At 42.1% G+C, this 15,292-nt stretch overlaps 1 protein-coding gene across 1 annotated transcript in view; it reads right to left on the bottom strand.

Moving 5' to 3' along the window:
* The window catches only part of DOCK4 (dedicator of cytokinesis 4), a 472,233-nt gene that overhangs the window by 25,618 nt on the left and 431,323 nt on the right, over window positions 1–15,292 (bottom strand). The window contains exons 40-42 of the mRNA XM_068972403.1: window positions 8,445–8,586; window positions 6,727–6,893; window positions 3,241–3,327 (exon numbers count right to left, since the gene is read on the bottom strand). Of these exons, the coding sequence (XP_068828504.1) occupies window positions 3,241–3,327; window positions 6,727–6,893; window positions 8,445–8,586 (396 nt within the window). The remainder of the gene's footprint in view (window positions 1–3,240; window positions 3,328–6,726; window positions 6,894–8,444; window positions 8,587–15,292) is intronic.

Raw genomic sequence — 15,292 nt, 5'->3', positions numbered from 1 at the left:
TCTTGCCTGGAGAACCCCATGGACAGAAGAGCCTGGCAGGCTATAGTACATAAGATCACAAAGAGTCAGTTACGACTGACGCGACTTAGCATAGCACACAGCACATGAGAATACTGTCATTATCTTTAAGGCTTCGAAACATCATTATCTATACATTCTGTTTTATAGCTTTTTCACCATGTTTAAAATGTTTTAAATAAGCTTATTTTTAATCAAAAATATTTTGTTTTAAAAACAATTACTGAGGAAACAGTAGTTCAAAGAGGCTTATCATCTTTGAAAGAATGGGATAATATGTTCCCTAATGTTCTGGGGTTATGATTTTCAGAATAAAGGCCCATTATCTCATCTGAAATCTTTGCTGTCAGCTGTTTCAGAACTCAGAATTTTTCTGACTTCAGAAAGGTAACATAGGGGACGTATAGTATATTACACCATCCTCAGGCAGGGTCTGAAGAAGTTTCCTTTAATCAAATGTGTTAATATTTCTGTAGTAAAGTATATGAGTAGTCATACTAAGTGAGATAAAGATCATAAATGGTCTTAGATTGGGTTAGGTATATTAACCACTGAATTTTGGAGCCAAACTTACAAACACATCTATTGGTATTCAGAATCTTTTAGAGTTTGGTAAGGTCCAAAAGGAATTACAATTCAGTGTGGCACATACGTCTTGAGTGCCCCAGTCATCAGGACCTTCTACACTGGCAATTAAAGCAGGAAACCAACAACACTAATTGAAGGTGGGGATATGCCAGGCAGCGGGAATAAGACAGACACGAGGTTGTCAGAAGTGGGCTGTGTTCAGGGAACAAAACAGCCCAGTTGGATTTGTTCTGTTTGACAGAGTCTACGATTGCATATTCTAATAAAATAGGCAGCTGCTGTTTGAAAGGTTGTGTTTAGTAACTCTCCCTTAATCACTATCAGCATGCTGCTTTTTATTAGCAGGCTGTGTGTGTGTGTGTGTGTGTGTGTATAATATTTCTAAGGTTAGGAACACTGGTAAGACTTCACAGAATTTGCCTCTCTGGGTAGTAAGTAGCTGACAAGGCTCTCTGAATCATTAATGCTGCAAGGATGACTAAACATTCCTGTGGTTTGGGCCCATGCCATTCAGCAGGAAGCAAAACATTAAGACTTTCTGAGCAATGAACTCAGCAGCCTCTTCCACAGGAGGCCACAGGGCCCACCATGGAAGCAATCCTTGCTTCCCTTGCAACCCTTGTGGACCCTTGATTCAGACTTGACAAGAACACACCCACACTGGTATAATCTGCTGAATGGAGTGCAGTTTGTTAAGAGAGCTGTAGGAATTTTTTAGCCTTGCAAAATGAAAATGCCATTAAATCCCTAGCATGATTGAATACAACAAGCTGAGGGTCATTTCGATGCTTAGAGACTGCAGGTAGGACAATCCATTCTTGGAAGACAGTTTGGGTGGGATCTGCTCTTACAGATTCATTGACAGCATGGGCTTGTTACCTAAACAAGGAAGGGGCTACATTACATTTTCACAATTGGCACATTTTTCCATCAGGACTGTGGCAAAGGGCTGGCCCCTGACATAATAGATATGCCAGGGGTGGGAGGGGGGATTCTTGGGGGCATAGGTCTGTGGCTGACAGCAAGGGGCTGGGGGCTTGATAACTGTTGGGGAGGGGTTCTCACTCCAGACATGGCTGCCTTCCACAAATGCTCTCTCCCTTCCCACAGCAGGGGGCATGTTTTATAACTGAAGGCTCTTCAGTTCTGCAAGGAGATCCAACAAGTCCCTCCTAAAGGAAATCAGTCCTGAATATTCATTGGAAGGACTGATGTTCAAGCTGAAACTCCAATAGTTTGGCCACCTGATGCGAAGAACTGACTCATTAGAAAAGACCCTAATGCTCAGAAAGATTGAAGGCAGGAGGAGAAGGGAACGACAGAGGATGAGACGATTGGATGCATCACTGACTCAACGGACATGAGTTTGAGTAAACTCTGGGAGTTGGTGATAGACGGGGAGGCCTGGCGTGCTGCAGTCCATGGAGTCATAAGGAATCAGACATGACTGAGTGACTGAGCTGAACTGAACTGCTCTTTGGTTGCTGTGATTTCCACATTCTCCACGACACCCGCTGATCAGCACAGCGGCATCCTTCTACTGTGAACTGTTACAGCATGGACCTACTGTGTGTCAGATACTGTGCTGGGCTTGACACTGGCCTCAAACTGCTTATAAGTCTAGAAGAAAAAAATATACCTAGCTTTGGAGTCATAAAAATCTGGGTTTGAGTTTATCCTTTTTCAGTATCTTGCTACGGGATCTGTGGCAAAGGCTTTTAACCTCTTGTCAAAACTTGTGAAAAGAGGGGTAAGAATATGTACCTTGGACACAGAGAAATGAGAACCACAGCATACTGTTGGTGGGAATGTAAATTGGTTCAGTCACCTTAGAAAACAGGATGGAAGTTCCTCAAAAAACTAAAAACAGAATTACCATGTAATCCAGCAATCCTATTCCTGGTTACACAGTGAAAAAAAATGAAAATACTAATTCAAAAAGATACATGCACCTCAATGTTCATAGCAGCATTGTGTACAATAGCCAAGGTATGCAAACAACCCAAGGGTCCATCCACAGATAAATGGTTAGAGAAGACAGAAGTGAGGTATATAATTGCGTATATATTCAGACACATACACACAATGGAATATTACTCAGCCACAGAAAAGAATTAAACTGTATTATTTGCCACAATGTAGATGAACCTAGAGGGTATTACACTTAGTGAAACAAGTCAAAGAAAGATAAACACTCTTTGTTATCACTTACATGTGAAATCTAAAAATAAAGAAATGCAAATGAAAATGAATACATACCTTGTAGCTTTGACAGGGTGATTAAATAAGATAATGTAGATAACTTTCTTCCACTGAAGATAAACAGTGAAGGTCTCATAGCTAGAGTGGTTAGGGGAGCTAGAATTCCAGTTTCTCTAACTCAAGGGCCTGAGGTGTTGACATGCTGCAGTCAGAGCTATTTTGGAGGGATCACTTGGGCTGGCTGGGCTAGGCCAATGGGTCCCCTTCCAGCTTTCAACATAGCAGTCAATATCACAAACATTCACTAACTTACTAGGAGTGTTTCCAGGGACTTGGAGTCCAAAGCAGAAGCAGTGAATACATGGCCTGACTCCAGGTGAACAACTGTGCTGAGCAAGTATTCAATACCTGAGAATAAGCTCTGATCCTTACCACTTCACGCTTCTCCACTTCAAACCAGCGGGAAATTCCAGGTAAACTCTGCACCAAGTATAGTGATGTTCTTTCCACCCAGAGACTCTATGAAATACAAAACAAATTAAGTCCCCAAGTTACCTTCTTTCCAGTTACTGAGCAATGACTAATGTTTGCCATTCAATTTTACCAAGTTTTCAGTATTTGTCAGCTTTTCTTTAGTATTCATTCCAGTGCTTCAGCAATCTCCTTGCACTCAGGAAGCTATCTCAGTAAGACATGCTGAAGCGTAGGTTAGTTTCATTGTATATAACCTGAAACTTTTTTTCTGTGCAGAATACGTGATCTACTTCAGGCAGTAATCTTAAAAATGTCAAAACAGGTCATCACATTCTTTCCTTTTTCTCTAAATTCCTGATTTAGAGTTTCCCCACTCCTCAAGGGGGTCTAGCCATTTTTACTTGGAATGGGATATAATATCAGCTAATCATCATGAGATCAGACAGAATCCTCAAGAAGGGCTTTAGGAATCTCATAGCCTAATCTTTCTGTATTAAAGATGAAAGACATTAGCCTTCCAAAAGGCATGTGTACCATGCTCAGTCTTGTCCAACTCTTTGTGACCCTGTGGGCTGTAGCCCATCAGGCACCTCTGTCCACGGGGATTCTCCAGGCAAGAATACTGAAGTGGGTAGCCTATTCCTTCTCCAGGGGATCTTCCCGACCTACAAATCGAACCGGGGTCTCCTGCATTACAGGCAGATTCTTTACCAGCTGAGCTACCAGGGAAGCCGAAGAGGCATGTGACCTGCTCAAAGCTACATTCTCATCATCTGTACTGCCATCCCCAGGACCCCTGCACTAGAATGTCTGACTCCCCCATGGCTACAGTGCCATCTGCACTTCTGTGATCCAGGAAGATTTGTACTTAGAGCTGGGCCTCCCTCTGGCCAGGATGAGCACCCCCATGACACATGAAATCACAGGTGCCTTTGGTAAGAGCTGCTGTTGACAATGGGTCTCTCTCGACAACAGGCTTCTGCATTTCTGCCTCGTGTTTCCTGGTTAAACAAAGCATATTCCCATGTGTAGTAAACCTTACAAAGTTCCTGAAACACTGCCATTTATTCAACAACAACAACAAATCGAAGGATTTCTTTGTGCCAGCCAAGATCTAATGAGATGAATATGGCAGCAGCCCTGTGACAGGAGGCCAGAGCACTCTGCCGGTAATGAGGGGCGAAGCAGATCAAGAAGGGCTCAGGGGGCGTCCCTGGCATCTCAGTGGAAATGAATCTGCCTGCCAATGCAGGAGACATAGGTTTGATCCCTGATTCACCGGGAAGATGCCACATGCTGAGGAGCAACTAATTACGTGTGCGACAATTATTCAGCCTGTGTTCCAGAGCTGGGGAACCGCAACTACTGAGCCCACATGGCCTAGACTGTGTTCAGCGATAAGAGAAGCCACCACAATGAGAAGCCTAGAGAGTAGCCCCCGCTTGCTGCAATTAGAGAAAAGCCAGAGTGGCAACGAAGACCCAGCACAGATTTAAAAAAAAAAAAAGAAGGGCTCAGGGAGAAGAGAGAGGAACAGTCCAGGTGCTGGAGGAAAACAGGAGGAATCAGGCACACAAGGCATCCTGTGGGAGGAGGATTGTGCTTCACTGAGGAGGTGACACGTGAGCGGAATTTTGAAGAGTGAGTAGGAGTTTGCCAGGCGGAGAGCGGGGGAGGCGGTGCAGGCAGCAGGAAGCAGAGACGCAAGCGGCTTGTGAAAGGGCATGGCAGGAGATGGAGGGAGAGCTCCGTGCTGCCAGAGCTGAGAGAGTGGGTGAGTGGGCTGCAGCAGAGATGAGGCTTCTGGAAGGGCAGTTTGGAGACAGATGCTGAGGGCTGTGAGCACAGGAAAAAGGAGCCAGATTTATTATTTTTTTAAGGAGGGTTGCTACACCATTGATAACTATTTAAAGTGATGGCCGAAAGGAAATGTGATGCAGCAGAAAAAGCAATGGAGAAGGCATCAGAAGATGTGCATTCTAGTGCAGGGTCTGGGGTATTGAGAATGCCATTCTGAACAAGTCACCTGCCTGATTCTGGGGAACCTTGGACTTTTTATCTACTGGAAACTTGCAGTGAAAACTATATTATACCCTAACGATCTTTAATCAGTTTTGGAAGGCAGAAAGAAAAATTATCCAGAGGGATTAGAAAATGGTCATGGATCTTTTCAGTAACATCGTAGCGTTATTTTCCGGTGGTTTCCTGGCCTTGATGTTTAACCCATCAATGTCCTTGACCAAAGGACTGTGCTTTGCTCGGTCTCATCATAACACTGCAAAACTATCCAACTTTCCCTTTGATCATTTGGCTGTGAACAATTCCGGAGTTACTGTGAGGAGCACCAGGGAATGAAACATAGGCAGGTGTGACAAGCGAGTTCACATTAGACAATCACAGCTGATAGTGTTAGAAGAACATTTCCCAGCTTCCCTGATAGCTCACTTTGTAAAGAATTCGCCTGCAATGCAGGAGACCCCAGTTCAATTCCGGGGTCAGGAAGTTCCCCTGGAGAAGGGATAGGCTACACACTCCAATATTTTGGGGTTTTCCGGGTGGTTCAGCTGGTAAAGAATCTGCCTGCAATGTGGGAGACCTGGGTTCAATCCCTGGGTTGGGAAGATCCCCTGGAGAAGGGAAAGACTACCCACTCTAGTATTCTGGCCTGGAGAATTCCATGGACTGTGTAGTCCATGGGGTCGCACAAGTCACCCAGGATCCTACATTCATTTTACATTTTTTTGCTTGGAGGGAGATCCTGGGGATCTGTATGGTCTCACATTGTCACTGTTATCAAGGAAAGGGCAGATTATAATTTATCTGTGGAACAATTTCACCCCTTTCCCCCAGTAGGGCTGTAAGAAACCTTGCTCTCTCTGGCTGAGAGAGAACAAGCAAGGCTTATCAGAACTGAGGATGGAAAACTCAACCCATGCAAAGAAGCTATGGTTGGTCCTTTCAGAAGTCTGAGTTACACATCATTCTATTGAGAAAAAGCAGCAAAAGTTAGCACAGTCTCTCTCACTGGGCCAGGAGCCTCCCCAGTGGTTCTATCACCTGTTTCTTCAGTATCCTTTACTCATGCCAGTCTCCCGTATCTGAGAATAAATACCCGAGGTTCCCACAGTTTGTTCAACATAAATGAATGGAGGACTGAGCTGAACCCTGAGATCTCAAAACCTGGACAGAGGACCACTGCCATTACAATCATCCTAAACTCCAGGGCCTCCTCTGTGACCCAATGAGTCAATTCCCAGGCCAAGAAATCTGCTCGGTTAGAAAACAACTCATGTTACCCTGACACGTGGTAGAGTTTAAGAATATTTAGACCACCTTCTAGTTTTATCACCTGACTATGTCTTGAGTAAATACTTAACACACATCTTGATAAAAAAAAAAGCTCTCTATTTGAGGAAACCATGTGTCATAAGAATTGTTCAGTACCTTGAATTCATTCTCTTTATCTTTCGTGCCTTTGTGAAATGGTCTGTCGTAGCGGAATTTCCAGATGTGATTCACTTTATAGAAACTTTTGATGTTGTCTGGAACACCTTCTCTCTGAAGGACCTCCTGGCTTTCTGGGATGGGAGTCACGGCGTATATCTGCAAATCTAGGATTCAAGAGTCAAGGAGGGAACCTGATTTGGCAGACTCCCTGGGGCGTCTGGCTTGACCTGAGCTATGACAGAAAGAAAGGGATGGTGAACAATCGAGTGTTTCTATTGGGGTAAAGTCAAACTGCCAAGAAGGTACCAAGAACTCAGTTGATAGCAAATCAAGTCTCAAACTACAAGCCTTAAAATTGCTTCACACAGGTCATTCTGACAAAGCATCAGTTTGAAATTTCTATGTCCTGTGAATTCATTTATCATAGATTTTTTTGGGGGGTGGGGGTAGGTTTGAATGGCTTGGATCCTAGGTACTAAGGATTGTATTAATTTTAACCCGTGTTTATGAGGCTCTGATCTTTAGTGCATGTATGGTCCTTTTAAAAGTGTGTTTGTTTGTAAAATAATGGATAAATACCTACGCAACCAAAGACAGCAACCAGTACTGATAGTAACTCATATATTCCCTGTCTCTAGCCTTGGCACATTTGAGGTAGCCACTCTCCCAAACCTTGTATTGATAAGCAGAGTGTTTAGCTATAGTTGGTATTTTTGAAAACTACATTAAAGGGGTATTGTATTTACTTATAAATTTACCATCTTTTCTTCTCATTCAAAGAAAGACAGCAAAATCTTTTCCCTTATTGCTTGCTTCTGGTACATTTAAGTTTCTACTTTGGAATGGTATCCGTAATTTTCAGGGGGCAGTTTCTGATCTTCTTTAAGATTGTCAACTTCAGGAAGAAAGAACAATTCATAAAGGAGTGCTGGGGTGAAGCCCCTTGGTCTCTAATGCCTGTGTAATTTCAGCTGAGTTGTTTATGTTTGCACAACGGGAGTGTCAGTTACACGACAATTGTTAAATGCTGTCAGGAATGCCATGGCTAAGAGTCCCTGAAAGATACAGGGCTACCTCTTCCTCTTCCCTTTCATCCAGAATAAAAACATCAAGGGAAAAGTGGGTAAGTGATCCGAAGTGGTTTCTACAGGCTGTGTGTGTGCGTGTGCACACACGTGCACACTCAGTTGCATCTGACTCTTTGAGACCCCATGGACTGTAACCCAATAGGCTCCTCTGTCCATGGAATTCCCTGGGCAAGAATACTTGAGTGGGTTGCCATTTCCTTCTCCAGGGGATCTTCCTGATTCAGGGACTGAACCCACGTCTTATGCAGTAGCAGGTGGATTCTTTACCAATGAGCCACCTGGGAAGCCCATTTCTACCGGGGATGCCAGAGGAAAATTATTCTAGGAGAAATCCCTAAAAAGGAGCTTTAAAAGCAGGGTTGAGATACAGAAAAGCTGCAACTAAAAGGGGAAAAAAAATTCTCTTAACAGAATCCTTAAGGGATGTCTTTTCAACTGACATTATGAGAATATCTAGCATGATTCTGTTTGGAAGGAGCTAAGCTAAAATTAACAGGATGAGAAAGAAGGAGAACGAGAACACGGCTATTGACAAGGGGCCAGTGCCTGAAGCACCTGCACAGAAACACTCTGCAGCCAAAGGCCAATGGGACCTAGTCAGAATCTGGCCTTTCTAGCTGTGGATACACTGAGCTTCTGCCTGGAAGATGGTCTCATCGGGTTGGTTGGCATGCTGCATGGCGATGGCGTGGGGGAACTCGTTCAGCATTCTCTGCTGGAAGGCCTCCAGTCTTTCGTAGTCATGCCCTCGACACACAAACTCTTTATTCTGGAGGTAAAATCAGAAAAAGAAACATTAGGACTATGTAATTGAGTGCAGTCACTACACTCAAGAAGCCAAAATATGCAACACTAGCAGTAACTAAGCATAGGTCCAACATCAATAGAATATAACCAAAAAAAAACCACACTGGAACAGTCTAGAGAATTTGTCCAAATGTTACAAATACAGGGCAAAGGTCAGAGGCATCACTCTCTATTGCTTCTAGTAAGTTCCACAGCATGCCTCACTCTTCCAGGTTCACCTGCATGAGGTGCAAAGGGGTGTCTGATTCTCAGAGCACCAAAGTACAAAACAAAGCAATCGTGTTCCCTCCAAATGTTAGTGAACACATGTTACAGAGTATTTTAAAAACTGTATAACAAAGTTAAGTGGGCAAATTCTCAATTTGGAAGAAAGCAAAGTAAGTGCAATCCTTAAAAATACATTTTATGCATCCTTTCTATAAAGTTCACAGAGATCAGACTTAACCCCTTTCACTCCTAGATCCTTCCATGGAGAGGAAGGACAACCGCCTGCATGCCAGCTCTCAGCAGGGCTGTTGCTGCGAGAATCCCTGCTATCCCTGACTCCGCTCAGCGTCCTGTAGCCAGGACCTCTGTTAACTGCCTAAAGCCAAGTTTGGGGATTTTTAAGGTCTTGCTAAATGTTGGACAAATCTTTGTCTGTTTCCGCTTTGTTTTTACAATACATATAAATATTCTGTTAGTTAGGACTCTCTCATTCAGGTAAAAAAGGTGAAGGTTATCCTTGATGGAGGCCACAGAGCTGGCAGGACGGGGACCTTCTCAACAAGAACCTTCATGATCTGCTTATCGATATGGAACAACTCTTCCCGACAGTTTAAAGTGAAAGTATTAGTTGCTCAGTCACGTCCTACTCTATGCGACCCCATGGACTGTACTCCGCTAGCCTCCTGTATCCATGGAATTCTTCAGGTGAGACTAGAGAAATGGGTAGCCATTCCCTTCCCAGGGGGTATTCCTGGCCCAGGGATTGAACCCCAATCCAGTGCAGGCGGATTCTTGACTGTCATGAGCCACCAGGGAAGTTTAATGATAGTCAATGATAATGAAATTATAATTGTTAAGCACAGCCAGCACATACCTTATTTAACCCCAAGAAACTTGAGAGGGTGTCTCCCCCTCCCCCATTTTGTAGCTGGGAACTGAGGATCAGGATCATTACATACTTTGTCCACATGTATGAGATTTAAGCTCAGGTCTGAGTCCAAGGCCTTAGCTCCCTCTGTTCTGAACATGGCCTGATACGTGGAAAAACTCCTAAGAGCTACAGAGACCAAGAAAGATTGTGGGATAAGATGCCCTGAAGATCTTTAAGGAGTAAAGTGTTTTGTGGTCTGGGGAGTTAAGGCCCAATGATCTCAGCAGTTCTCAGCTCTGGGCGGTTTCTGTGATTGCACCAAATGCACTGAGGAAGCACTCTGGGCCAGAGCGAGGAAGTTAGAAACCACTCTGGGAAAGGGGCTCAGGGTTGCAGCTGAGAAAAAGCAGCTGCAGGCAGAGGAACCAAGCAGCAGAACTGAGCTCTGAGAACTTGCCACAAGGCCCCACAATTTACCCAATAAACCAATAAACCCCTGAGAAACACAAGCTAAGACAGACTCCTTAGGAATCAGGATTGCCCTCCCCATAAATAATCCTATATTTAAATTTTCTTGAAGTCATACCTTCTGATACTGTTATTTATTTTGCTCAAAAGATATTCAACAAGGACCTAATGTATAGCAAAGGGAACTCTACTCACCACTCTAATAACCTATATGGGAAGAAAATCTAAAAAAGAATAGATACATGCTATCAGTTCAGTTGCTCAGTCGTGTCCGACTCTTTGCGACCCCATGGACTACAGCACACCAGGCATCCCTGCCCATCACCAACTCCTGGAGTTTACTCAAACTCATGTCCACTGAGTTGGTGATTCCATCCAACCATCTCATCCTCTGTCGTCCCCTTCTCCTCCCACCTTTCAGTCTTACCTATGTCAGGGTCTTTTCAAATGAGTCAGCTGTTTACATCAGTTGGCCAAAGTATTGGAGTTTTAGCTTCAATATCAGTCCTTCCAATGAACACCCAGGACTGATCTCTTTTAGGATGTACTAGTTGGATCTCCTTGCAGTTCAAGGGACTCTCAAGAGTCTGCTCCAACACCACAGTTCAAAAGCATCAATTCTTCAGTGCTCAGCTTCCTTCATAGTCCAACTCGGAGAAAAACTGGCCAAAGAGGCCTTCTGATCGCCAGCTACATCCATACATGACTACTGGAAAAGCCATAGCTTTTGACTCGACGGATTGTTGGGAAAGTAATGTCTCTGCTTTTTAATATGTTGTCTAGTTTAGCCATAGCTTTTCTTCCAAGGAGCAAGTGTCTTTTAATTTCATGGCCACAGTCACTATCTGCAGTGATTTTGGAGCCCCCCAAAATAAAGTCTGTCACTGTTTCCATTGTTTCCCCACCTATTTGCCATGAAGCGATGGGACCAGATGCCATGATCTTTGTTTTCTGAATGTTGAGTTTTAAGTCAACTTTTTGACTCCCCTCTTTCACTTTCATCAAGAGGTTCTTTAGTTCTTTGCTTTCTGCCATAAGGATGGTGTCATCTGCATATCTGAGGTTACTGATATTTCTCCCAGCAATCTTAATTCTAGCTTGCCCTTCATCGAGGCCAGCGTTTCTCATGATGTACTCTGCATATAAGTTAAATAAGCAGGGCGACAATATACAGCCTTGACATACTCCTTTTCCTATTTGGAACCAATCTGTTGTTCCATGTCCAGTTCTAATTGTTGCTTCCTGACCTGCATCAGATTTCTCAAGAGGCAGGTCAGGTGGTCTGGTATTCCCATCTCTTTCAGAATTTTCCACAGTTTGTTGTGATCCACAGATTTGAAGGCTTTGGCATAGTCAATAAAGCAGAAGTAGATGTTTTTCTGCTGTCTATGGGGTCGCACAGAGTCAGACACAACTGAAGCGACTTAGCCGCAGCAGATGTTTTTCTAGAACTCTCGTGGATTTTTGATGATCCAGCAGATGTTGGCAATTTGATCTTTGGTTCCTCTGCCTTTTCTAAATCCAGCTTGAACATCTGGATGTTCATGGTTCACATACTGTTGAAGCCTGTCTTGGAGACTTTTGAGCATTACTTTGCTAGCATGTGAGATGAATGCAACTGTGCAGTAGTTTGAGCATTCTTTGGCATTGCCTTTCTTAGGGATTGGAATGAAAACTGACCTTTTCCAGTCCTGTGGCCACTGCTGAGTTTCCAAATTTGCTGGCATATTGAGTGCAGCAGTTTCACAGCATCATCTTTTATTTATTTTATTGTGGCGGTTTTTGCCATACATTCACATGAACCAGCCATGGGTGGACACCCTTAACCTCCCTCCCTCCTTCCTTCTGAAATAGCTCAACTGGAATTCCATCACCTCCACTAGTTTTGTTCATAGTGATGCTTCCTTCCTAAGGCCCACTTGACTTTGCATTCTAGGATGTCTGGCTATAGGTGAGTGATCACATCATTGTGATTATCTGGGTTGTGTAGATCTTTTTTGCATAGTTCTTCTGTGTATTCTTGCCACCTCTTCTTAATATCTTCTGCTTCTGTTAGGTCCCTACCATTTCTTTCCTTTATTGAGCCCATCTTTGCATGAAATGTTCCCTTGGTATTTCTAATTTTCTTGAAGAGATCTCTAGTCTTTCACATTCCATTGTTTCCCTCTATTTCTTTGCGTTGATCACTGAGGAAGGCTTTCTTATCTCTCCTTGCTATTGTTTGAAACTCTGCATTCAAATGAGTATATCTTTCCTTTTCTCCTTTGCCTTTCACTTCTCTTCTCAGCTGACAACCATCTTGCCTTTTTGCATTTCTTTTTCTCAGGAATGGTCTTGATCACTGCCTCCTATACAATGTCACGAACTTTCGTCCATAGTTCTTCAAGCACTCTATCAGATCTGATCCCTTGAATCTGTTTCTCACTTCCATTGTATAACCGTAAGGGATTTGAGTTAGGTCATACCTGAATGGTCTAGCGGTTTTTCCTACTTTCTTCAATTTAAGTCTGAATTTGGCAATAAGGAGTTCATGATCTGAGCCACAGATACATGTATACATGTAACTGAATTGCTTTGCTGTATACCTGAAACTAACACAACATTGTAAATCAACTAATCTCAATATAAAATAACAAATTAAATATAATAAATTTGCTTGATAAAATAAGACAATACATATCTTCTTGCATATTATTGAAGTCCCCAAATAAGTATCTGAAAACTGAAACAGTTCTAAAGCAATGCTTATATGTCACAACAGTTTATAAAATCAGGGGAATGCCTCTTAAGTGTAAGGTCATTCAAAGGTAGTAAGAAATCATTTTGGAATAAACATAAATTTGGGGCCTAATATTTGAGTTATGGAGAAATAAAAAGGAGATAAGCTTTCTTTCCATTAATTTTTTTTAAAACCATAGTTTTGAGATATAGTTCACAAGCCATAAAATTTACCCTTTTATAGTATGCAATTCGGTTGTTTTTGGTATATTCACAGAGTTGTGCAACTATCCACATTATATAATTTCAGATTATTTTCATTACTGCAAAAAGAAATTTGTACCCATAGCAATCACTCCCCATCTCCCCCTCCCCTTGACACCTGGCAGTCGCTAATCTACTTTTGGTTTCCATGGATTTACCTATTCTGGACATTTCATATAGATGGAATTACATAACATGTGGCTGTTTGTAACTGGCTTCTTTCACTTAATATTATCAAGGTTCACTCATTTTGCAGCATTATCAGTACTTCATTCCTTTCTTATTGCTGAATATTCTATTGTATAGCTATACCATATTTTGTGTATCCATTCATCAGTGGATGGACATTTGGACTGTTTCTACTTTTAGGCAATTGTGAATAACGCTGCTGTGAATACTCATGTACATGTCTTTGTGTGGCTCTGGATGCTGGGAAAGATTGAGGGCAAGAGGAGAACGGGGCAACAGAAATGAGATGGTTGTATGACATCGCTGACTCAACAGACATGGGTTTGAACAAACTTCAGGAGTTGGTGAAGGAAGGGAAGCACAGCATGCTGCAGTCCATGGGGTCACAAACAGCTGGACAGGACTTAGTGATTGAACAACAACTATTTGTTAATAGCTAATTTTTAAAATTGTCTTTCTTTAAAAAGGAAATATATACCTATGGGATAAAAAATTCCCAAATAGTATAAGCATACAATAAAAAGTAAGCATCTTTCCCATCTTTGACCTCAATCATCCTCCTCAGACAAATCACTATTCAAAGATATTTTATGCATTTAAACACTGTCAATAAAGAAATCATTTTCCACGAGGGTAAAAAAAAGCTACCTCAATAACACAAACATATCAATTTATTTGAGCTTTAAATATTATCTGGAAATTGATCACACAGTGAAAGGAAATTTTTAAAGTTGCTATTTGTTTTTAAATCAAAGAACAGACTAGATTTTTCTTAAAAAATCTGGTCCCACGATTCCAAGTGTGCAGTGCCATTTAGAAACCAATAGAGGGTGACGCTTCTCTTTCATTTAGAAGGAAATGCCATTTACTTGTAGAAAATCTGTTTTGCAAAGAAAGATGATATATTGGTCTATTCCAATTGATATATTAACAAAATTCATTTTATTAGCTGATACGTCTTCTAATTTGCCAAATTTCCTTTAAATTTGGCTCCTTAAAATTATGGCTCCTAAACTACTTCTGACTTTTAAAAATCTTTACACTTTTAATTAACACTAATCACACATACACGATAGAGTTCTAGGGTACTTTATAATACACTTGTTAGCTGAATTCAGAATTTGATCAGGCCTACAATACAACTTTCATGGGCTGCTTTCTCTATTAAAAATATTAAAAATCATACTGTATGACTCCCTTGGTATAAAGACAAATAATATCAATAATAACCTAATGTACAATATACACTATTAAATAGCAATCTAGTGTAGAGTATACACTGTGGGATTCCCAGATGGCTCAACAGATAAAGAATCTGTCTGCAATGCAGGAGATGCAGGAGACGCAGGTTCAATTCCTGCACTGAGAAGATCTCCTGGAGGAGGAAATGGCAACTTACTCCAGTATTCTTGTCTGAAAAATTCCATGGACAGAGGAGCCTGGCAGGCTACAGTCCATGGGGTCGCAAACAGTTGGGCATGACAGTGTGCACTCACATCCATAATATACACTAAAATATATGTTTTAACATTTTCTTTAACCTGAAAGTTTACTATTTTCTTCTGACTTTTAAAAGAAAACAGTTTTATGAACCATCTAAGAATATTATGGTCCCTAAGCACTGTATCTACTGTGCATAATGGATCAGGTAGCCCTGAGTATGATATGGAATAAAACAGAATCATTGCATTATTTTGAGCCAAGAGAGGAAGGGGTGGTCTGCAGCATGAGAATCATGTCTGGGTCCTACTGTGGGGTCTCCAGCCCTCTGCACTGCTCACAACTCCAGAATATCCCTCCTTCCCCTCGGAACTTGGACCCAGACCCTGTACTCTGCAGGAGGTGGCTGATGACAGCCCAGGACCAGTGTGTCCACTTTGAAGACACAGTTCTTCAAATTCAGCAACTGTTCTGAATTTGCCACTAGTTTTGATTTGGAATCAAGCTTTCC

Source organism: Capricornis sumatraensis, chromosome 5 (assembly GCF_032405125.1).
Source record: "Capricornis sumatraensis isolate serow.1 chromosome 5, serow.2, whole genome shotgun sequence".
NCBI lineage: Eukaryota > Metazoa > Chordata > Mammalia > Artiodactyla > Bovidae > Capricornis > Capricornis sumatraensis.
The sequence above is the reverse complement of the archived record's forward strand: the minus strand, read 5'-3'. Positions and strand labels throughout refer to the sequence as shown.